Source organism: Salmo trutta, chromosome 26, assembly GCF_901001165.1.
Source record: "Salmo trutta chromosome 26, fSalTru1.1, whole genome shotgun sequence".
In the NCBI taxonomy this organism is placed as follows: Eukaryota; Metazoa; Chordata; class Actinopteri; order Salmoniformes; family Salmonidae; genus Salmo; species Salmo trutta.
In genome coordinates, this window is record NC_042982.1 from 20,643,294 (window position 1) to 20,667,759 (window position 24,466).

At 42.2% G+C, this 24,466-nt stretch overlaps 4 protein-coding genes and 2 pseudogenes across 4 annotated transcripts; all 6 read left to right on the forward strand.

The window, feature by feature from the left end:
- The first annotated feature begins 1,360 nt into the window (after positions 1–1,360).
- LOC115163378 (claudin-4) lies at positions 1,361–24,343 on the forward strand. The gene is made up of 2 exons (XM_029715205.1): positions 1,361–2,016; positions 23,037–24,343. The coding sequence occupies exon 2, from the start codon at positions 23,063–23,065 to the stop codon at positions 23,711–23,713; it is 651 nt and encodes a 216-aa protein (XP_029571065.1). The 5' UTR covers positions 1,361–2,016; positions 23,037–23,062; the 3' UTR covers positions 23,714–24,343.
- On the forward strand, positions 7,322–8,485 carry LOC115163380 (claudin-4). The gene has a single exon (XM_029715207.1). The coding sequence runs from the start codon at positions 7,481–7,483 to the stop codon at positions 8,114–8,116; it is 636 nt and encodes a 211-aa protein (XP_029571067.1). The 5' UTR covers positions 7,322–7,480; the 3' UTR covers positions 8,117–8,485.
- On the forward strand, positions 9,771–10,821 carry LOC115163381 (claudin-4-like; annotated as a pseudogene).
- Positions 12,434–14,198, forward strand: cldnf (claudin f). Its single transcript, XM_029715204.1, has one exon. It carries the CDS (start codon positions 12,707–12,709, stop codon positions 13,472–13,474), a length of 768 nt encoding a protein of 255 aa, XP_029571064.1. The 5' UTR covers positions 12,434–12,706; the 3' UTR covers positions 13,475–14,198.
- LOC115163379 (claudin-4) lies at positions 15,686–17,332 on the forward strand. Its single transcript, XM_029715206.1, has one exon. The coding sequence runs from the start codon at positions 15,954–15,956 to the stop codon at positions 16,587–16,589; it is 636 nt and encodes a 211-aa protein (XP_029571066.1). The 5' UTR covers positions 15,686–15,953; the 3' UTR covers positions 16,590–17,332.
- On the forward strand, positions 18,390–20,268 carry LOC115163382 (claudin-4-like; annotated as a pseudogene).
- Positions 24,344–24,466: the final 123 nt, after the last annotated feature.

Genomic DNA, 24,466 nt, shown 5'->3' on the forward strand with positions numbered 1-24,466 from the left:
ACAAGCCTTTTATTTAAACTGCATGTATCTCAACAAGCCTTTTATTTAAACTGCATGTATCTCAACAAGCCTTTTATTTAAACTGCATGCATCTCAACAAGCCTTTTATGTAAACTGCGTGTATCTCAACAAACCTTTTATTTAAACTGCGTGTATCTCAACAAGCCTTTTATTTAAACTGCGTGTATCTCAACAAACCTTTTATTTAAACTGCGTGTATCTTAACAAGCCTTTTATTTAAACTGCATGTATCTCAATAAGCCTTTTATTGAAACTGCATGCATCTCAACAAGCCTTTTATTTAAACTGCGTGTATCTCAACAAACCTTTTATTTCAACTGCATGTATCTCAACAAGCCTTTTACTTAAACTGCGTGTATCTCAACAAGCCTTTTATTTAAACTGCGTGTATCTCAACAAACCTTTTATTGAAACTGCGTGTATCTCAACAAGCCTTTTATTTAAACTGCGTGTATCTCAACAAACCTTTTATTTAAACTGCGTGTATCTTAACAAGCCTTTTATTTAAACTGCATGTATCTCAACAAGCCTTTTATTTAAACTGCGTGTATCTCAACAAGCCTTTTATTTAAACTGCGTGTATCTCAACAAGCCTTTTATTTAAACTGCGTGTATCTCAACAAGCCTTTTATTTAAACTGCATGTATCTCAACAAGCCTTTTATTTAAACTGCATGCATCTCAACAAGCCTTTTATTTAAACAGCGTGTATCTCAACAAGCCTTTTATTTAAACTGCGTGTATCTCAACAAGCCTTTTATTTAAACTGCATGTATCTCAACAAGCCTTTTATTTAAACAGCATGTATCTCAACAAGCTTTTTATTTAAACTGCGTGTATCTCAACAAGCTTTTTATTTAAACTTCGTGTATCTCAACAAGCCTTTTATTTAAACAGCATGTATCTCAACAAGCCTTTTATTTAAACTGCATGTATCTCAACAAGCCTTTTATTTAAACAGCATGCATCTCAACAAGCCTTTTATTTAAACTGCGTGTATCTCAACAAGCCTTTTACTTAAACTGCATGCATCTCAACAAGCCTTTTATTTAAACTGCGTGTATCTCAACAAGCCTTTTATTTAAACTGCATGCATCTCAACAAGCCTTTTATTTAAACTGCGTGTATCTCAACAAGCCTTTTATTTAAACTGCATGTTATTAGCCTTTTATTTCTTACACCCAGAACAACAATAACAATATCTGGAAATAGTATCATTCAGTTTCAACTGCCTCTTTATTAGGAGTTCCACAACGTGATCAACATTACACCATAGAACCAGATGTATGCTGTTTGACAAAAAAACTAGAAACAATATAACAACATGTTACCACGTTACTAGAGTAATTACAGTGTTACTACAGCTGTATAAGAGAACACTGGACGAGAAGAGGTAATGTAAAGTGTTACAAAAATAAGAAAAACAGATATGTTGTAAGAAGGTTCTGCTTTCTAGTTGTCTACGTTGTTTGCGGCATTCCTGGGTAGCAGCACTGCGGGTGTTTGAGTGTTTGATTACATGTTTACTACGTGATCTGGTGTAGGACTCCTGATCCTAAAACAGTGGACCCTCTGAGGTCGATATGATCTGATCCTCTGAGGCTGATCTGAATATAATCGCAGTTATAAGGTGATACGCTCCAAAACAATCTCTCCTCCTCAATGCGTAGTTCCAGAGTGTGGAACTCAATCTCCTTGGGTTGCTCCATGCCAGGGTAAAATAGAGGCATTGTTCCTAGAGGTAATTTAAGCTCTCTAACAGTGGCCTCTTTCATATATGGAAACAATCTGTATCGCTACCCCCCTGTCCTTTTCTCTCTACAGTCTGACAACTGCGATCACCTTCGGTTGTGTTTGTGGCTAGTTGAAGACAGACCCGTCCACAGAACTAACCAGCCAGACCCCTTGTCCATCAAAGCAGACACGTCCTCCAGGCGAACGGAAGAACAACAGGCTATAGCCCTCCAACCCCCAAGGACTGACATCTCCTTGCAAGGTCAGCTTTCAAGTATTCGTTTTTGCTCTTGCCTCTTTACAAAATGGTGGATGAACTGAATGACTTGTCTGATGTGCATCTATCCACTGCTCAGGTGACATAGAGAAAGATTTGATTGATTGATTGGTTGGTTGATTGATACTTTAACAGACATCGCTGGAGGGGAGTTCACTTTGTCTCTCTTGAGAATGAGTAGAGTAACAGGACAGTCATTCACTCACTCAATACGGTAGTCTTTGTCAGATTGTACATTTATATCCAATTGTAATGTTTTAATGAAATGGCGTGGTGTAGTGCAATTATTTTTGTACGGAAGTGCCCCCCCCCAAAAAAATGTTAAGTACGTCATCATTTCTCAATCAAAGTTTGTACTGACAGATGTAGCCTATTGAATATTATTATAGAATATGCATAAAATGCATCCTCCAAATGCAACATCTGCCTATGCCGACGCACATATTGTCTCAAGAAAATGTTATATTTTGAATACCCTCAAACATCAAGTTAGGCATACCCAATTTCAAAATAGGCAATCACTGTCAATAGTGAATGATAATTCTTCACGTTTTACTGCTGAAATGTCCAAACTGCATCTGCATGCCAATCATTTTATCTCAATCAGTTTCATGAGAATATGCATTTAGATCTTCTTGAAATACTCTTTTCTTGAGCAAATTATAGCAAATGGTGTGCGCTGTTGAGTTTTGGCCGCATTAGAAAAATAAATGCGACTATTCAGCTTCAGCTAACCATCTTAAAATCTTGCTACAAATGGTTAGGTGTTTTTGGTGTAGGCCTAACAGTAACATTATAGGCCTACTATGCTATGCAATTACATTTGGTTCTGTAATGTAAAATTCTAATGAATCATTATGTGATCTTGCAATACTTGATTCAGCTTCAGAAATAATATTTTTACCAGCTCCATGTATTCTCAAATAAAAAAATGGGAGGGAGCATTGTCACACCCTGACCTGAGAGAGACGGTTTGTTTCTCTATGTGGTTAGGTCAGGGTGTGGGGTGGGCATTCTATGGTGTCTATTTCTTTGTGTTGAGCCGAGTATGGTTCCTAATCAGAGGCAGCTTTCTATCGTTGTCTCTGATTAGGAATCATACTTAGGCAGCCTTTCACCACCTGTAGTTGTGGGATCTTATTTTTGTACTGCTTGTTATAGCCTGCAAGACGTGATGGTCGTTTGTCATTTGTTTGTTCTTTTGTTGAAGTGTTCTGAGTTAAAATAAATTCAAGATGAACACGTACCACGCTGCACCTTGGTCTACTCCTTTTGACGATCGTTACAGAAGATCCCACCACCAAAGGACCAAGCAGCGTGGGCCGAAAGACTGGACCTTGGAAGAAGTCCTGGATGGGGCAGGACCCTGGACAAGGCCTGGGGAGTATCGTCGTCGGCAAGAAGAAATAGAGGCAGCAAAAGCGGAATGGCGATACTGGGAACAACAGGCAAGGAAACAACGGAAGCCCGAGAGGCAGCACCCAAAAAAACATTGGGGGGGGGGGGGCGCACGGGGAGATTGGCGAAGTCGGGGTTGAGACCTGAGCCAACTCCCCGTGCTTACCATGGGGAGTGAGTGACCGAGCAAGCACCGTGTTACAGTGCGCACTCACAGCCCGGTGCGCTCGGTGCAAGCTCCTCACCGTTGCCGTGCTAGAGTTGGCATTCAGCCAGGAAGGAGTGTGCCTGCTCAGCATTCCTGGTCTCCGGTGCGTTTCTTCGGCCCAGGTTATCCTGCTCCAGCTCTATGCACGGTACCCCCCGTTCGCCAGCACAGCCCAGTTCGTCCTGTGCCAGCGCTCCGCCCTTGCCGGGCTAAAATAACCATCCAGCCAGGACGGGGTGTGCCAGCCCTAAGCTTCAGACCTCCAGTGCACCTCCACGGCCCAGTATACCCTGTGCCTGCTTTGCGCACCAAGTCTCCCGTGCGTCTCCCCAGTCCAGTGAGACCGGTTCCAGCTCCACGTAGGAAGCCTCCAGTGATGATCCATGGCCCGGAGCCTGTAGTGAAGATCCATGGCACAGAGCCTGCAGCGACGCTCCCCAGTCCGGAACCTCCAGCGACGCTCCCCAGTCCGGAACCTCCAGCGACGCTCCCCAGTCCGGAGCCTCCGGCAACGCTCCCCAGTCCGGAGCCTCCGGCGACGCTTCCCAGCCCAGGGTCTTCAGCGGCGGCCCGCAGCCCAGAGTCTTCAGTGGTGGTCGGCAGTTCAGAGCCTCCGGCGATGATCCACGGTCTGGTTCCTCCGGTGACACAGAAGCGGGGGGATCAGCGGGCTGTGTGCCCCGAACCAGAGCTGCCGCCAAGTATAGATGCCCACCTGGACCCTCCCCTGTAGGTTCAGGTTTGCGGCTGGGAGTCCGCACCTTTGGGGGGGGGGTACTTTCACGCCCTGACCTGAGAGAGACGGTTTGTTTCTCTATGTGGTTAGGTCAGGGTGTGGGGTGTCTATTTCTATGGTGTCTATTTCTTTGTGTTGAGCCGAGTATGGTTCCTAATCAGAGGCAGCTGTCTATCGTTGTCTCTGATTAGGAATCATACTTAGGCAGCCTTTCCCCACCTGTAGTTGTGGGATCTTATTTTTGTACTGCTTGTTGTAGCCTGCAAGACGTGATGGTCGTTTGTCATTGTTTATTCTTTTGTTGAAGTGTTCTGATTTAAAATAAATTCAAGATGAACATCTTGGTCTACTCCTTTTGACGATCGTTACAAGCATTGCTTCCTTGCTCTCCTGCAGCACTACAGCCCTGATGAAATGTAACTTTAGTTTAAATATTTGTACTGTTTTTGTAAGGGATTATCTCATAGAAAGGCAACATGTCTACATTATTTGACAATGTGACAAGCCTGAGAAACCAAAGAGCACCTTACATATTAACTCTTGTTGCAGTCTTGTAACATATTCTATGCAAGGGACTGTAAACTCAAGCAGGAAAATAAAAAGTTACAGTAGGCCTATGTATTCAAGGGGATCTGTAGGATGATATATTGGTATTTGAAATAATTAAATAAGTGGATATCCTGGTTAAACTCTGCCACTAGAGTTGTAAAGGCGTGTGTGTATTCTGGCATTGTTTCAAGTCAACATGATCTGCTGGGAGTCCCAGAGCTACAAAGGTCAGCCATGGGGTCAAAGGTGAAGAGTGAATGTCAGGTAATGTAGGTAGCCAAAGTAGAATAACATTTTGTTAAAACTCTATATAGAGACATCCCTTTGATTTGAGAAATGAAAGGGCTCTGTTCATATTAAGAGGAAAGGGGTTAGGAACTCTCAATCGAATGGTCTAATTGTTAGATTATAATAATTTTACCTGTCTAGCATTGATATTTGAGTTTGATATAAAATATATTTTTTAAATCCTTATTCACAGATATTCTCTAACATGACCAGATGTTTTTCTATTAGTTCCATTCCACATAATGTAGTGTGAAGATAAGCATGAGACTTGCAATAGAGAGGAGAAAATACTGAAACTCTGACACTGAGTTTATACTTTAAGTGTGTTGGCACACCGGTTCCTCTTTAGCGTGGCTAAAACTATTTCAACACTGGTGAGTCACAATGAGAGGGAGGCAGCTTCCTCTGTGCCAACTGTCCCTGTAAAGAGGACAATTACCCCACTAAGTACCCAGTTGTCTACAAGTCAGTTAAGAACAAATTCTTATTTTCAATGACAGTGTCACGTCCTGACCATAGAAAGATATTATTTTCTGTGGTAGATTAGGTCAGGGTGTGACAGGGTTTGTTTCCCCTATGTTTTCTATTTCGATGTTTGGGTTCTAGTTTTGTATTTCTATGTTGGGGTTTTGTTTGGGATGATCTCCAATTAGAGGCAGCTGGTCCTCGTTGTCTCTAATTGGAGATCATACTTAAGTAGGGGTTTTTCCACCTGGGTTTTGTGGGTGATTATTTTTGAGTTGTGTATGTGTTCATCTCTGTATCACGATTTGTTGTTTTTTCATTCAGTGTATTTATGTATTGCATAATTTCACAGTATAAATAATATGTGGAACGACACACACTGCACTTTGGTCCTCTCATTCCTACGACAGACAGCCTAGGAACAGTGGGATAACTGCCTTATTCAGGGGCACAATGACAGATTTTTACCTTGTCAGCTCAGGGATTGGATCTTGCAACTTTTCGGTTACTAGTCCAATGCTCTAACCACTAGGCTACCTGCCGCCCCGTAACACTGCATTGAAAGTGCATATTTCATTCATCATTTTGACTAAATGTATACTTTTAATGTATGTGTGATTCTGAAAATATGAATTTCAATGGTGATAAATGTGTAAATTAACATTTTTGTTCAACTTCAAATTCAACTTCAAATTCACTGTCTCATGTTTTCTTTGACTGTACATGAGCAACGTCATTTGATAATAATACCATAATATCCCTCAGCATGGCACTGGTTATTCTTAGCTCTTCAGCAACACCTCACACCAACCGTCAAACAGACATTTTCGTTGAGAAATCACAGACTAGATATATTAGATTACTGTTTAGTAGACAGTTTCACCCTAAAATAACATCCCAATTCCATTTTAGATACTTTATATACCAGGTTAGCCAAGATGAAATGTAGGCCTAAAGTTTTGTTTGCTACAGTAGCCTAGGTAAATTTAACATAAGAGAAAATGGACAACAGATTGATGGCTTGAGAAGACTGGAGGTTGAGAAATGGCTTTGCCACTGGAATGTGACTTTTACTTTAGTCTACACTTGGATTTCGAGTAAGATGACACTCACATCTTGAGCATCCTTCATTGTCCAATGGTGTCCCCTACAGGAATAAAAACATAAAACATCATCATTCTGTTACACCACACTTCATCTTGTATTTTGGTAGTCTTAGTGAAACATTGTTTACTGAATAAAGTGTCAATCAAATATTAGTGTGCAGTCATAAAAAAATATATAGTTTTAAACACCTCCAAATAACACATTTCCTAATAACCCAACTCTTTTTTCACATCCCTATTTTTAAAACTCCATAGTCAGTTTCCAAGTCATTCTTTGATATGAGTCCCATAGTAGTGAGTCAGAAGGAATAGCTGTTTTGTTTCCGTGTCAAGTGGCTACATGACCTTGAAGCTACTCTTTTCTCTTAGGTCAGCACTGCTAGAGGTCACCGGGTTTCTGTCTGTTTGTGTATAAACATCTCTCAGCAAATGGGAGCAGAGCAGGGACTTGTAGTATCATATACCTGCATCATATCTCTGTTTTTAACACATTACAAACCCCACCTCCTTCAACACAACTCTATAAATACTGGTCCCTTTTGTGTGAACCATCTCTGAACTCTTTGGGAATAGCTCTTTGGGAATAGACTCCTCGGGACCTGTCCGTACTCAGCTTGGAGTGTGTGATACTCAGGTTGGCGTGTGTGAGGTCAGGAACAATCAGTGGACAGTGTGTGAGTGAGAAACTATTCAGTCAAGATGGTTTCCCAGGGGATCCAGATCATGGGCATCATCATGTCGTTGATCGGCTGGTTGATGGTCATCATCGTGTGTGCCCTGCCTATGTGGAAGGTCACAGCCTTCATCGGAGCCAACATCGTCACGGCCCAAACCATCTGGGAGGGAATGTGGATGAACTGTGTTGTGCAGAGCACGGGCCAGATGCAGTGTAAGGTCTACGACTCCATGCTGGCACTACCCCAGGACCTCCAGGCCGCCAGAGCCATGATCATCATCTCCATCCTGACAGGTATCGTCGGCATCTTCCTGTCGATTGCAGGAGGGAAATGCACCAACTGCATAGCAGAGGAGGGATCCAAGTCTAGAGCCTGTATTGTGGCTGGAGTCCTCTACATCATCTCAGGCATCCTCTGCCTCATCCCAGTGTCCTGGTCAGCCAACACCATCATCAGGGATTTCTACAACCCCTTGCTGATCGAGGCACAGAGGAGGGAGCTGGGGGCGTCTCTGTATATAGGTTGGGGTGCTGCAGCACTGCTGCTGATGGGAGGGGGGCTGCTGTGCTGGAACTGTCCCCCCAAGCAGGACCACCACTATCCGGCCAAGTTCTCTCAGGTCAGATCCACCTCCTCCGGACCCATGCAATATGTCTGAGATGTTCATGTCAGTGTCATGTTAAGATCTACTTAATCAAATTGAATTTAAATGAGGACACTAAGGACAGTTCTCATACCAAAAACAGTGAGAGTTTTAAATCACAAAGAACTTGAATGGTGTTGTTGAGTTAAAATAATGTTACGAGTTATGTTATAACTATAATATAAGTATTTTAGTTTTTTTTTAAAACAGCTGATATTCTCTACTACTGAAGTACCCTGTTAATATCCTTTAATGTCAAATTAAATCCATGACGTTAGGAATACTGTATATCATGTCTCCATTTTGGTGCTGTCTTAACATTGTTCCTGTGATTAAAACAAGTGTGTCATCATTGTAAATAAACTGTACAATATAAATATAATACGTCTGTATTATCCATTTATTTATGAAAGCGCAACAATTAATCACTCAAATGTGCTTTCACTGGGTTATCAGTGAGGTGAATTATCTTTCTGTTGCGGTAAAACATTTTATCCAGTATCAGTACAAACGCCCCTATGCTCTGCCCTGTTTGGTGTGTAAACCTTGACCTATTTAGAATAACTATTGAGATGCTTGATAACGATCAGATTCATGTTGACTTGATCATGAAATAGAAAAACAAGAAGAGATGGGGAAAATAAGAATTGTTCTGTTTATACAGGCAGCCCAATTATGATATATTATATACTTTTGACAAATCACATCAGATCTTTTACAGAGCTGAAAAGATTTGTCAAAAGACCAATTAGTGGAAAAAATATCAGAATTGCTCTGTCTTTGTAAACGCAGCCTCAAAAACATCTGTAGCCTACAGTCATTGTTAGTCCTACTACATTAGGTTTCTGTTAGACCTACTGATTCGTCTATCACAGCAAAATAGAAATAGAAATAGATGCCGTTGCTCATGTACAGTCAAAGAAAACATGAGACAGTGAATTTGAAGTTGAACAAAAATATTTATTTACACTTTTATCACCATTGAAATTCATATTTTCAGAATCACACATACATTAAAAGTATACATTTAGTCAAAATGATGAATAAAATATGCACTTTCAATGCAATGTTATGGGGCGGCAGGTAGCCTAGTGGTTAGAGCGTTAGACTAGTAACTGAAAGTTGCAAGATCAAATCCCTGAGCAGACAAGGTAAAAATCTGTCATTGTGCCCCTGAACAAGGCAGTTAACCCACTGTTCCTAGGCTGTCTGGCACGGCTGTTGTAGGAATGAGAGGACCAAAGTGCAGAGTGTGTGTCATTCCACATATTATTTATACTGTGAAACTATGCAATACATAAATACACTGAATGAAAAAACAACAAACTGTGACGCAGAGATGAACACATACACAACTCAAAAATAATCACCCACAAAACCCAGGTGGAAAAACCCCTACTTAAGTATGATCTTCAATTAGAGACAATGAGGACCAGCTGCCTCTAACTGGAGATCATCCCAAACAAAACCCCAACATAGAAATACAAAACTAGAACCCAAACATCGAAATAGAAAACATAGGAAAAAAAACCCTGTCACACCCTGACCTACTCTACCACAGAAAATAACATCTTTCTATGGTCAGGACGTGACACTGTCATTGAAAATAAGAATTTGTTCTTTACTGACTTGTAGATAACTGGGTACTTAGTGGGGTAATTGTCCTCTTTACAGGGACAGTTGGCACAGAGGAAGCTGCCTCCCATGATCATGAGGGGCGCGGTCCCCCAGCCAATGTAGAGCGTGGCCCCCAGCTCCATCTTCTGAGATCTGATCTGCAAGGGGTGGTGATGTTGGCCGACCAGCAAACAGGGATGAGGCACAGGACGCCAGCGATGATGAAGACTACACCCTTGTCAACGCCTATTCCAGATTTGTCCCTCTCGTCCTCCACGCACTTGCCCCCGATCACGGCGAGCAGGATGCCCACCAGGCCCATGGGCATGGTACATGTTAGACCTACTGATTTGTCTATCACAGCAACAGGCCAATCCGCACAGCACCAGACAATTGTTATCAGGTGTGGTTCATCTAGCCCCCTAAGGTGCAGATAAGCGTTCTTCTTTTATAAACTTAACCAATGTTGTCATTTTAACACCATCTAGAAGTAGCCTACTGTACCATGCATTCAGCTTGTTTGCAAATTCTGGGCATTAGCCTCGGCATGATCAGATGGTTTGGAGACATTATCACTTGCGCGCTTCCCATGTGGAAAGTGACCGCGTTCATTGGCAACAACATTGTCACAGCACAGGTAATGTGGACAGGCCTGTGGTTGATGAACATGTATGCATGGTACAGAGTACGGGGCAAATGCAGTGTAAAGTCTACGACTCCATGCTGGCACTACCTCAGGATCTACAGGCGGCCTGCGCCCTAATGGTCATCTGGTCGCTCTCAAAGCCATCCTGCTGTCTATCGTTGGGGGAATGTTCACCAACTGCCTCGAGGACACGCGGTCCACAGTCTCCATAGCATCGGGAGGATTTTCATAGTCTGGGGGTCCACGGGACTCATGCTTCTGGGTGGAGGGATTCTCTGTAGCCAGTGTCCACTAAGCCAGGATCGGGGACACTCCTCCAAATACAATGTGGCAAGATATGTAAAATCCTATTCGGCAAGAGCGGCCTATGTGTGAGCACATGACAATATTTGCTTTGAACATTGACTAGCCTAACAATGTTGCTTTGGGGCTTTTGAACTACCGTAAATTCCGGACAATAAGCCGCAACTTTTTTCCCAGGCTTTGAACCTCGCGGCTTTAACAATGACGCGGCTAATATATGGATTTTTCCCGCTTTCAATTTTCTTTTCTCCAAAAAAACACATTCTGTGACGTGCTCAGTTTTTTGGCGGCATGAAGCTTTCATTAGACCAATGAAATTGCCGAACGGGTTAAGGTCAAACAACTTTTTTGTTTACTGTTTAGATTAAATCGAGCGCTCTCAAACTTCCCATCATTCTGATTACGATAGTCATTTTGTCACCCTCATCATGGCAAAGACACAGAGAAATGCATATGATGCAGCTTTCAAGTTGAAGGCGATTAATCTGGCTGTTGGAAAAGGAAACAGAGCTGCTGCACGGGAGCTTGGTCTTAATGAGTCGATGATAAGACGTTGGAAACAGCAGCGTGAAGAATTGACTCAGTGCAAAAAGACAACTAAAGCTTACTGCTAATTTTTTATTTTTTGTTACAAGCCGTGTTTCGTTAAAGCCTATTTATTTTTGTTACAAGCCGTGTTTCGTTAAAGCCTGTGTAAAGTTAATTTGTTTCAATGTACCGGTAGGCACCTGCGGCTTATAGACATGTGCGGCTTATTTATGTTCAAAATAATCATTTTTTTAAAATTCAGTGGGTGCGGCTTATATTCAGGTGCGCTTAATAGTCCGGAAATTACGGTAACTTTTTGTTTTAACTCCAATAATTTAAACACAATTTCTAATAATGTATTCCACCTTTTTAATGAGTGATCCCTTGCACATTGCTGTAACATTTTCAGCTGAAGCAATAGCTATGGGTGTGGAGTGGTTGGACTGTTGTAAGATAAAGGGCTTGTGTAGGATGGGCTACTCCATAGTCTGGACATTTACTTTGAGGCAGTGTGGTAAGATTGACCACGAAGTAGATTAAATCAAATGCCAATAATTCTTTAAATCTCCTCCAGGGTCCACTTAATTATATCATCCATCTCACACACGCACCCTCCCTCTCCTTTACCCCTCCTTGTTAGGGTATGTCAAAGCCTGATATAGATATTTCTAAATACTGTCATGGTTTGGTAGCCTCATACGAGGCTAGTGGTTTGGGGGTCACCATGTTTGAACCATTTCCCCAACACAATGTGTTCAATGTATCTTAAGCATAATCTGAAGGGCTCTTGTGGTTACGTGAGGGCTTTTGGGATGAAGATAAGTTCCGATGTGGTTAGGAAGTGTCACCATTACCCTTTCCCCTAAATTGCAAGTTGTTGACAGTTTCTTGTAACCTGCAGAGTCACTTGTGGAAACAAATGACACATTGACTAACTGGTAGTGGAATGTCACTTTCATAACATGTCCTAACCCTACATCTTTTGAAATATAAATATAAAATCCAAATGTTGATACATACAGTGTCGGTAAAACCAACTTTTTATAAAATAAATAGGCCTGCATATGTGGATTTATTTACATTTTCAAAGTCACAATGAAGGTCTGGGATTTAGCATTTTGATAGATGGGTAATGCTTTCATGGAAGTGCCAGTTTCAGTGTAGATGGTATCAAGTTGGAAGAAGTGTAATCCCAATAAACTCCAGGTTGCTTTGAACCTGTCGCATATGAAAGAGAGCTTTCTGAAGATGACAGTATTGAGTGAAGGATTGTCACCACTTTGTCAGCTCTGTCTGTGTGTCACAAAGTATCTACAGTATGACAGCCTGAGGAAACTGGTCTGTCCGGAACAACTCACCTGGTGGCAGGAAACCACTCCCCCTGCACATTCTTCCTCCTCAGCGGGCTCCAGTTGTTTCTGATCGTCAATCAGACCTCTCACATAGCTCCAGATATCCAGACCTAGGCAGCCAGACTTCTCTTTCTCCCACTCCGGACACAACCTTTGGTCATGGGAAGGATCGGAAAGGAGGTGTTGGGCCAGGTGCTCAGCTTCATCGGCTTCGTGGGGGTGGCAGTGACCACGGGTATCCCCATGTGGAGGGTAACCACTTACATCGGTGCCAACATCGTAACAGGACAGATTGTGTGGGACGGCCTGTGGATGAACTGCGTGATGCAGAGCACAGGACAGATGCAGTGCAAGATAAACGACTCAATAATGAGGCTATCAACAGACCTTCAGGCAGCGAGGGCCCTGGTCATCATCTCCATCATCTTCAACTTTGTCGGCCTGATTGTCACCTTCATCGGGGGCCAGTGCACCAGCACCCTGAAGTCTGAATCCTCCAAGGGTAAAGTGATGATCCTTGGAGGCATCCTGCTGCTCATTGGTGCTCTTCTGGTCCTCATCCCCGTCTGCTGGTCGGCAGCGTTTACCGTCTCAGACTTTAATAACCCTCTGACCATCGAGACCCAGAGGAGGGAGTTAGGAGCCTCCATCTACATCGGCTGGGGCTCCACAGTGCTGCTCCTCATCGGGGGGATCATCCTCTGCACCTCCTGCCCGCCCCAGAAGATGTATGGGTACCCAGGCTATCCTCAAGGAGCGCCCATGTACCCCTATCCAGGCCAACCAATGGTCCAGGCAGGGCCCTATGGGAGAGTTTACACCCCAACCAGCAGACCCTACTCAGGGACAGGTTCATATGCACCAAGCAAGCCATACGCAGCACCAATAGAATACGCTGTACCTGGACGGCCTGGACGGTATCTGTAACAAAGTGAAATGGAAAGAGGGAACGTCTCCCTGAATACTGACTGGTATTTTGGACCTTGACGTTTTCAAGCTATTGTTTTGCTGAGCTTTGCCTCTGCAGAGTTTAATTGCACCACCAAAATGTACTTATATCATGTACTTTTGTCCACATTGATATGTAGATATTGTTATTGATGAGAATAACATGCAATTTATAGACATGAAAATTATTGTGTGAATGATATTCATTATGTTTACGAGTGTTTGCACTTTCACACAAGAGGAAGAATCTGTTCTTTCAAATGTTGACAATGTAAATCCTTATGTCTTAATGCAAACATTACAACAAATTGTTTGATAATGAGAATGGATGTAGCGAAAATGTTAATTTTAGCAGCAACCTGTGTTCTCCCATTGTGCAACCGGTACTGTTGTCTTGTAAATAGCTGGCTGGTCTATGACTTGTGATGTATCTGTACACATGTATCTGTATCTGAAAACAACACATTTTTCTGTAAATATTTTGTGCCTATATTTACCAAATATAAACACACATTTTATTATATAAAATAATATGTGTAGTCTTAATGTGTCTTTGTGGAAAAGTTGGGAAACAACAACTGCGATTTCAAGTGTTCATGAACTATGAGCAATAATCATACCAATAATCAAAGCCTATGCATTTTCTAACTTACGATTCATATTTTAAAAGTTGCATTTTGAATAAAACTCTGCCTTAAAATCATGAATCTAAATATCTAAGTCGTTGGGGGGGAGGGGGTAGTAAGCTAACATATGGAGTTGGTTTAAGATGGTCATACCATGGATCATTTAGTTATTTGATTTTGAATTTCAGGTAGAAAAAAAATTGAAAAAAAATAGGATTTGGCCTTTACTACAATAGCGCATAGTAGTGCATTGAATAACTCATTCATAAATGGAAAAATACATAAGGAATAAGGTTTTGAAGTGTATGTCTTATATCTAGGAGATATAAGAAAGCTCGGGAAATATATACATTTTTTTTTTTACACATATTCAACCCCTTATTTTTGTTGACACAAAACTACCTCTATACTTCCATTCATTTGTATGGGTTACCATCAGATGCGATCCTGTGACGCTAGACAGAAGTTGGCACATCAGTGTTACCGACATCAGACGAGTCCCATGGGGCTTTTAGGGGTCGTAGAGCAAAACGGAGAACACCAGCGTGTTCGTGAAAGTCTCATCTTTCTATATTAGTTTGTAGGCCAAACCGTTCAGACGCTACAGACGTTTATCTGAGAGGACCAATTTTTTTCTCATGGTTTGACAAAAACCGCTGTAGCTCGGCCACTTTCCACCGCAGATGAGGAAGGCCGACATAGGAGGATGTAGCGTATTGAGACACAGCCCGTGCAAAAAAAAAGATATCTCTAGCTTAAACTGCCGGATTTTGATAGGGTGTGTCAATAGACTCTTAAGGATTTTAAGGGATCAATATCTTTCAGTTACATGATGACGTGTATCTGTGAATCTCCTTTCATTTTGGAGATAGCCTGGTTGCTCAAAAGCTACCTCATATCTCCTCTCTCCAAATACACAAACATCCCACTGGGAACACAATGGTTGAATCTACATCGTTTCCACATCATTTCACTCAAACTACGTTTGATGAACCAACGTGGAATAGACGTTAAATTGACGTCCGTGCTCAGTGGGATAGTTTTGAGAGTCTAGACTGTAACTCAAATAGGTTGTTAAATTAGATTGCCAACAGCTTTCTTTAAAATCAAGGTCTCTTAGATGTGTACTGGGCTTAAAGGCAATGTTCTGTAATGTGTTTATTTAATGTATTGGTTTATTACATGAAAAAAATGGGTTCAGGATCAAAACCAAGAAAACAGAGACTGAATATAGGCCTGAACTTACTTCTGGCTATGACAAATCTGAATTTTGGTGGTATTAGCAACTTGATTACAGGAAACAACAGTTGCAATAAAAAATGTCATCATGAGAACGGGGAACAACAGGAGTAGCTTTGAATTTCCGGCCATGACTAATGAGAATTCAGGTGGCATTGTTGACGGTTTATCTCTCTACCCTGAAACCAGTGGGCGGACAGGCCTAACCACCCAGCCAAACGACATTCACTACAGAGGCATTTTTTGAATGGACCAATTACTATCTCTTCTTTACAGGTCTTGTTTTCGTTAGCGTGTCCAAAGAGATTGAGGCGCATCTCATCGAAACCCATTGTCATTCACACATACCGACAGGGGAGGTGAAAGAATCTGGTCCGGCTTGAAAATTACCATGTCAACTGGTTTCAGGTCAGGGGGAAGGATGTTGACTCCACCCTTTCAGGAGCAGAGAGATCCATATAACTTCAGGGGACGTGACTAAATCATTAGTTAACAACGATTACAACCAAGCTGAGCTGACCTGCATTGACTCTCCTCTACAACCTCTGCCTGAGCTTCATTGATTTTACAACAAAAAACAAGAAGTCTTCAAAATGGTGTCGATGGGAAGACAGATGCTGGGCTTCGCCCTGGCTATCATTGGGTTCCTGGGGACCATTATTGTGTGTGCCCTGCCTATGTGGAAAGTCACAGCCTTCATCGGAGCCAACATCGTGACTGCTCAGGTCATATGGGAGGGCTTGTGGATGAACTGTGTGACTCAGAGCACGGGACAGATGCAGTGCAAGATCTACGACTCCCTCCTGGCCTTACCCCAGGACCTGCAGGCTGCCAGAGCTCTGAGCGTCATCGCCATCATCGCATCATGCTTCGGCATCCTCTTGGGAATTTCTGGAGGAAAGTGCACCAACTTTGTGGAGGATGAGGCTTCCAAAGCTAAAGTAGCCATTGCCAGCGGGATCATCTTCATCGTGGCTGGCGTCCTCATCCTCGTCCCTGTCTGCTGGTCCGCCAACACCATCATCAGGGATTTTTACAACCCTCTGCTGGTCGAGGCCCAGAGGAGGGAGCTGGGGGCCTCACTGTACATCGGCTGGGGCACAGCAGGGCTCCTGATCCTGGGAGGGGGGCTCCTCTGCAGCTCCTGCCCACCCAAGGAGGAGCGTGACAACTACCCAGTGAAGTACTCACAGGCAAGATCCACAGCTACCAGCAGAGCTTATGTTTGAGCTGGAAACTGTTGAAAGAAAGACTGTAAATTATTTGATTATCTTTGGTAATCTTCTGTGAATTGAAAATACCATGCAAGTTACTGGTATTATCCAGTCTTGTTCTTTTCCATTTTATGTTTTGAAAGTGATGTGAAATCAGAACAGAGTGAATATGTGAAAACAAATTAACTGAGCTCTTCAGAACTTTGCAAGAAAAAGACAAGACAGAACTGTTGCCTATAAGAAATGACGTTACAGAGAAGTAGTACTACTGTATACGCAATGTAGAGGGATCATCTCATGGGTCATGGGGTGATGACTGAAGTGAATTGAAGCCATTCCCATAACCCTAACTTCTTTTTTACCGCATAAGGACACTGTGCCAGAATGATAGTATTGATGTAAGAACATGGACTATATGTACATTATATATGTATAATGGGCGGCAGGGTAGCCTAGTGGTTAGAGTGTTGGACTAGTAACTGAAAAGTTGCAAGTTCAAATCCCTGAGCTGACAAGGTACAAATTTGTCGTTCTGCCCCTGAACAAGGCAGTTAACCCACTGTTCCTAGGCCGTCATTGAAAATAAGAATTTGTTCTTAATTGACTTGCCTAGTTAAATAAAATGTATAATTGACTTGTCATAACTGTGTACTGTAGATCACAGTATGTTTGGCAAACAGCCAAGTGTTTATTATGTCTAAAGAACTTATTCAATAGCAAACCTTTTTTTTTGTATAAAACATTTCCAACAAAGTTTATAGATTGGTGTTAACTGTCTTTTTTAAGAAATTGACTCCCAAGTTACTGTGATTTCCTTTTTCTCAGCTGAAATCTTAGCTGAAAATGTCTAATAGCATAGTTTTTAGGTGAAATGACCTACTGACAATGACCTACCTCCCTCACTGTTTGAATGACACCAAAAGTGGGACTTTACATCCCGTTGATTCGAGTAAGAAAGTGAGGAAAGTATTTAACTCTGTCCCACAATCCTGAGAACACTGACTTCTTCTAAGGATTTGAAATAGATTTCCCCATTATTAGAAATACTCACTGAGACATTTACTTTAAAGACTGGCAGTGACAGATTGACAAAATCTTTGAGGGGCAAGAATGCACAGATGAACCAGTTACCCAACTTAAGCCAGGTTAGATAAGAAAAAAAACTATTGTCTGTGAAACAAGCTCTGCTATTTAAACTGGCTTCCTCTCAGAACCAGCTATGTAGAGATGATGTGCAGAGATTGGCCAAAATATACATTTTACATTTACGTCATTTAGCAGACGCTCTTATCCAGAGCGACTTACAGTAGTGAATGCATACATTTCATACATTTCTTTTTTCATTTTTTTTCATACTGGCCCCCCGTGGGAATCAAACCCACGACCCTGGCGTTGCACACATCATGCTCTACCAACTGAGCTACAGGGAAGGCTAGTTAGTGGGGGCAGTATAGGGGGTAGTAGAGACAGAGAGGGTTAGTGGGGGTAGCATAGACAGAGAGGGTTAGTGGGGGTAGTATAGACAGAGAGGGTTAGTGGGGGTAGTATAGACAGAGAGGGTTAGTGGGGGTAGTATAGACAGAGAGGGTTAGTGAGGGTAGTATAGACAGAGAGGGTTAGTGGGGGTAGTATAGACAGAGAGGGTTAGTGGGGGTAGTATAGACAGAGAGGGTTAGTGGGGGTAGTATAGACAGAGAGGGTTAGTGAGGGTAGTATAGACAGAGAGGGTTAGTGGGGGTAGTATAGACAGAGAGGGTTAATGAGGGTAGTATAGACAGAGAGGGTTAGTGAGGGTAGTATAGACAGAGAGGGTTAGTGGGGGTAGTATAGGCAGAGAGGTATAGGCCTACTGGATATTTTCATAATTTATTGTTATTTAGATTGAAAAAAACTGGTAGAACCTGGTTTGTTTTCATTGTTCATTCATTGTTGAATAGACAATTGTCACTACTTTCTCGAACAAGAAGCATTAAGAACAGTATCACCTTACCACCCCTTAAACTACATCGTAATTCCTTGTGCCAAGTATACCGAAACATGTCACGTTGCATCTTCTTCTTGTGACAGTGAGACGCTGTTTACATACATTACATAATGCTTAAGTTAACTGTGCACATTATAAAAATATGTTGTATGAGTTTAAACAGATCAGATTATCGATCAGATTATCGATCAGATTATCGATCAGATTATCTCTCGCCCCCAGCCCCACCTCTCTCTTTTCTGTCCATTGGCGTGCCAATGCAATGTGAATGTCTCCAAATCGGTTGGGGCATACTGCATGCTCTGGAAACTGTGGTGACCTCTCTAACCCAGTGAAAGTGAAGCTTGGCGTAGGTGTGTCATGAAAGCAAAACAAATCCCTGTTGATTTTTAGTTGAGAATGTGTAAACTAATAAGGTTTGATGAGTTCACATAAACACACAGGGCGAGAAGGGTTCTTTATAGGGCTTAGTGCTTCCCTCCTCTGTTTTCTTTTCTGTCCACCCATGACTATTTATTAAACTTATTTCAGCACTATTTGCCATCTATTGCTAATAATGTCAAATGAATCCCATTGAAAATTCATTTTGCTGTTTGAGCTTTCAAGCTGGTGAGTTTTCAAGCACCTGCCTACATCCTCGTTCTTCATAGGATGTTTGAACAATAAAAGCTTTGTAAACTGATCTACCATATCCAAAAAGGAGAATAAAATGAAACTCCCACCTTTATTGTCCACACACAACAATGTATCCTGTAAGGCTGGTATTATTTGGCTGGCTCTCAGTTTCTTAAAGCTGGACCAGCCAGTAACACTCTTCTTTCTCGTTTTCAAATGCACCAAAACACCTGATCGCCTTCCGATATTAACTTGGAGACACAAAGAGTTAGTCAATGAGTAGAGAGAGACAGAGAGACACTGCATTCAGAATGTGTTCCATGAGCATTCAGATGCTGGGCAGTGCCCTGGCCTTGATCGTCTGTGTAGGGAACAACCATTGTCGGCGGCGTGCCCATGTGGAGGGTCATAGACTTAATCTGAAAAAACAATGTCACCTCGCAAACCATCTGGATGAGCTGTGTGGTCCAGAGCACGGGCCAGATGCAGTTTAAGGTATATAACTCCATGATGTTCCTCAGCTCCGACCTGCAGGTTGCTAAAGCGCTGGTTGTGGTGGACATCGTGGTGGGAATTGCTGGTCTCATCATGGCGTTTGTCGGGGGGAAGTGCACCAACTTTCTGTTGGAGGAGGTGGCCAAGGCACGGACAACGGTGACAGTAGGGGTGGTGCTCATCATCACTGGGATCCTGTGTCTCATCCCTGTATCCTCGATAGCCAGTCTCATCATCCAGGACTTTTACAACCGACTCCTGGTGGATGCTCAGCGGAGAGAGCTGGGGGGCTGGGATCTTGCTACTCCTGGGAGGGGGACTCCTCTGTGGTAACTGCCACCCCAAGGAGGACGACAAGCCCCCTCTGTGAAATATATACTAGCCAAGTCGTCAGGAAGTTACAGCAAACCGGCAGGTTCTGTGGCAAGTTCTTCCACCCCAACAAAGACCGACATTTAATATGAAGGTTCATGGGACAAACTGGTCTGCATGAAAATGTTGTTTCTCCATCTTTTCAAATGGTATTGGTGGTATAAGGTACATGGATGGACAGTGGAATATAAAGGAAAAGGTACCAGTGGAAAGATGTATGCAAAAAAACTACTATGAAGGAAAATATGCACTTAACTTTTTGATTGATTAGCCAAGGAAACACTTCACTCTTAGAAAAAATGGTTCCAAAGGGATTCTTCAGCTGCCCCCTTTCGGTTATCTCTTTGGAAAGGATTCTGTATAGAACTCAAAACAGTTCTACCTGGAACCGAAAGGGTTCTTCAAAGGGTTCTCCAATGGGGACAGCCAAAAAGCTATATTTTTCTAAGAGTGTATGAGTGTATTAATATGCTACTGTTTAGATATACACTGAACACTGAGGAGTATTTCTGTCTGTAATAAAAAACTACTTCTGATTGGCTGGGCCTGGCTAGCGGGTCGCCCAGTCATGTGAAATCCATTGATTAGGGCATTATTCATTTATTTAAATTGACTGATTTCCTTAACTGTAATTCACAAAAAAAATAGAAATTGTTGCATGTTGTGATTATATTTTTGTTCAGTATATGAAAATGTTATTTGTTTCTCGAAGTACTGGCAAGTTGATTATACACTGTTGCAAATTATATTAGTCAGCAACTTTTTATACTGTTGTATGTTCTCTGTTTTATTACAATAAACTATCTTTTCATATTTAAGGTGAGTGTTTGTTGATTCAGTACTCACACAGATGTCCTTGTTTTCGCTATACGCATTCATCATGATCATAATATGTTCTCTGTAAGTTTAAAACAGAACACTGGTAAAACCTGTTTGACAGGAACTGGTGTCAGAGAATTCCACCCATGCTTCTAACTCAATGACCACTTCAATGTGTTTTTTGACCAACATATACAATTACAAGGCTTGCAAACATTGGGTATGTCTATTGTGACAGATATTGTTGTACCAACCTACTCTCGTAATATTTAAATCAATAAAATAATCAAATATGTTTGAGTTCATAAAAAGACTGGTCTGAGTTGAGTGTGTTTACACTAAGCTGGGAGAAAGCAGTGTTATGTTCCCCTGTTATCAGACCTGTAGATCATGGAGAGAGTCTCCAGTTACGCTGTTCTCATGCAGAAAATATTGAAAGAGCTTAAAATGACTTAATCCCTTAATTCCTTCTAATTTGTCTCACCATTCAATTTTCTCTTTGCCTTAGGTGTTTTTGTTATTGTGTTATTAAGATAAAGTTTAACATCAAGTCATTGATTGTCACATTATATTCAGTAGTGTTACAGAAAGACTGTCCAGTAATATTCAGTAAGATTTGAATGATCAAATCCTCCTCATAATCCACCCAGTATCAATTTAAGCATCACTGTTTCACTCTGAATGACTGTTTCACTGCTGCTCGTTCTCTTTCTATTCTATTCAAAGAAACCTGCAATATTGTGGAACACCTCAGTCATGTCCCTCCATCAAATAGGTCCTACACTGATGACACACTACTGCTATCTAGTGGTATATACAGTGCCTTCAGAAAGTATTCAGACCCCTTGACTTTTTCCACATTTTGTTATGTTACAGAGTTATTCTAAAATTGATTAAATTAAGAAAAAAAATCTGCAGAAATGTACACACAATACCCCATAATGACAAAGCAAAAACTGAAATACCTTATTTACATAAGTATTCAGGATACTCAGGTGCATCCTGTTTCAATTTATCATTCTTGAGATCATTCTACAACTTGATTGGAGTCCACCTGTGGTAAATTCAATTGATTGGACATGATCTGGAAAGGCAAACACCTGTATATATAAGGTCTCACAGTTGACAGTGCATGTCTGTCACGTCCTGACCATAGTAAGATGTTATTTTCTATGGTAGAGTAGGTCAGGGCGTGACGGGGGTGTTTTGTGTTTTTCTATGTTTTGTATTTCTATGTTTAGGTTCTAGTTTTCTATTTCTATGTTGTTGTTTTTGGGATGATCTCCAATTAGAGGCAGCTGGTCCTCGTTGTCTCTAATTGGAGATCATACTTAAGTAGGGTTTTTTTCCACCTGTGTTTGTGGGTAGTTGTCTTCTGTTTAGTTTTCTGTACCTGACAGAAAGTTTGTTTGTTATTTTTTCTTTAGTGTTCTGAGTTAAAATAAATATTCATCATGAGCACTCAACACGCTGCGCTTTGGTCCCCTCTCTACGATAGCCGTTACAGAACTACCCACCACAACTGGATCAAGCAGCGTGCCCGGGATGAGATGGATTCCTGGTTTCTGGAGGAGTTGCGAGAGAGGATAGACCATGGCAAGAAGCCTGTAGGGTTGATCCATGGCCCAGAGCCTGTAGAGATGATCCATGGCATGAAGCCTCCAGTGATAATCCATGGCCCGGAGCCTCCAGTGATGATCCATGGCACAAAGCCTCCAGTGATGATCCATGGCGCGGAACCTGTAGTGATGATCAATGGCACGGAGCCTGCAGCAACGGTCCCCAGTCCGGAACCTACAGCGATGCTCCCCAGTCCGGAACCTCCAGAGAGGCCCCCCCACTCCGGAGCGTCCAGCAACGCTCCCCAGTCCGGAGCCTCCAGCGACGCTTCCTAGCTCAGTTGCACTCGCAACACCAGGGTTGTGGGTTCAATTCCCACGGGGGACAAGTACGAAAATGTATGCACTCACTACTGTAAGTCGCTCTGGATAAGAATGACACACAATGTAAAAAAACATCTCACTGTGTTGTCGTCTTTGTAAATGGAAAATAAAAAAGTATAAATGGAAGAAAAAAATGTGTGGAAATTGCTAGGCTGTAATCACAGAGATAAAAGAGCAAACAGACATTTTGAGCATATTGTTAAAATGTATTTTTTCACTTTGTTTCATCCCCAGTTCTGCACAAGCTGTAGCACCCCCCCATGGCTGTGGAGGAGCTGGGCATCACCCTGTCCATGGTGGGCTTGGCAGGCACCATCCTGATCTGCGCCCTGCCCATGTGGAAGGTTACAGCGTTCATCGGCACCCACCTGGTGGTCATGCAGGTGTTCTGGGAGGGCCTGTGGATGACCTGTGTGTCTGAAACCACGGGACAGATGCAGTGTAAAATCTATGATGCTCTTTTAGACCTGTCCCCTGACCTCCAGGCGGCCCGGGGCCTCATCGTCATCAGCATGGTACTGGGCTGCCTGGCATTCCTCGTCTTCCTTCTGGGGGCTAGGTGTACCAACTGCCTGAGCCATCCCAAGTTCAAAGCCAGCATGGTGCAAGCCGCAGGGGTCACCTTCGCCCTGGCTGGGTTAAGCATCATAGTGGCTGTGTCCTGGACGGCCCAGTCAATCATTAGGGACTTCTATAACCCGCGGGTCCCTGAGGTGCTGAAGAAAGAGATGGGGGCGGCCATCTATGTGGGCTGGGTGACCTCTGGGTTCCTGTTCTGTGGAGGAGGGGTGCTGTGTACCAGCTGTCCTCCAGGGGGGAGAGAGGGCAGGCATGCTTCCAGCAGTAGGTACACCTTGGCTAGGATGCCTACTCACACTCACAGCAGCTACGCCATAAAGAACTATGTGTGAGAGGGGAATGCTTTATTTGCCTGTTAACTTCAGGCAAATAGTGTTGGCAGGTGTTGGCACTATGAAGAGACATGTCACAGCATGTTTTTCCATGACAACATTGTTATTTTGTACATTGAATGTCCATGTCTGGTCATTCAGTGTATTGTCTGACTTTCATAGATTTAGAATTGCCCTAGAACTATTTGATAGCTTGGTGGAAGTTTTAAAAATAAGATAATGTTAATTAATTCTTGTTACAAAATAAGTCTGACTTAGTTAATTGTAGCTATTCAAATGTTCAGTCTATCACCATGAAATATGTTTACTGAGGAAATATCTGTTATTGAAATATAATCACTGAAAATCAATAGGTTACTAATATTGACAGTACAACTACGTCAACTGAATGAACCTGATTGTTTTTATTTCTCTGTATTGTAATTCACATACTTTCATTTTTCCCCATCCTATTCAACTGTGGTTACTACTTATAATGTGTTTTTGTAACAATGTTTATCACAGTTCATTTTGTGATTATAATCTGTATGCTAAGAGTATAGAGGCAGTACTTTAGCGGGCAACAAATCATATTATTTGAATGATTTGCGATTTGAACTTAATAGAAATAAACATTTTGATTCGAAATTACTTTTGTTGCATCTCTTTTATTTATCTTATTGAAAAAGTGTATCAAAACTCATTAGAAGGGAGAACATCGAACATTCAGAATGAAGTATGAAAGATGCTGTACTTGGGGAGGCACACAAGGCT

What these genes read in the sequence shown, in the direction of transcription:
- LOC115163380 (XM_029715207.1), top strand. Translation starts at nt 7,481, where the DNA reads ATGGTTTCCCAGGGGATCCAGATCATGGGCATCATCATGTCGTTGATC.
- cldnf (XM_029715204.1), top strand. Translation starts at nt 12,707, where the DNA reads ATGGGAAGGATCGGAAAGGAGGTGTTGGGCCAGGTGCTCAGCTTCATC.
- LOC115163379 (XM_029715206.1), top strand. Translation starts at nt 15,954, where the DNA reads ATGGTGTCGATGGGAAGACAGATGCTGGGCTTCGCCCTGGCTATCATT.
- LOC115163378 (XM_029715205.1), top strand. Translation starts at nt 23,063, where the DNA reads ATGGCTGTGGAGGAGCTGGGCATCACCCTGTCCATGGTGGGCTTGGCA.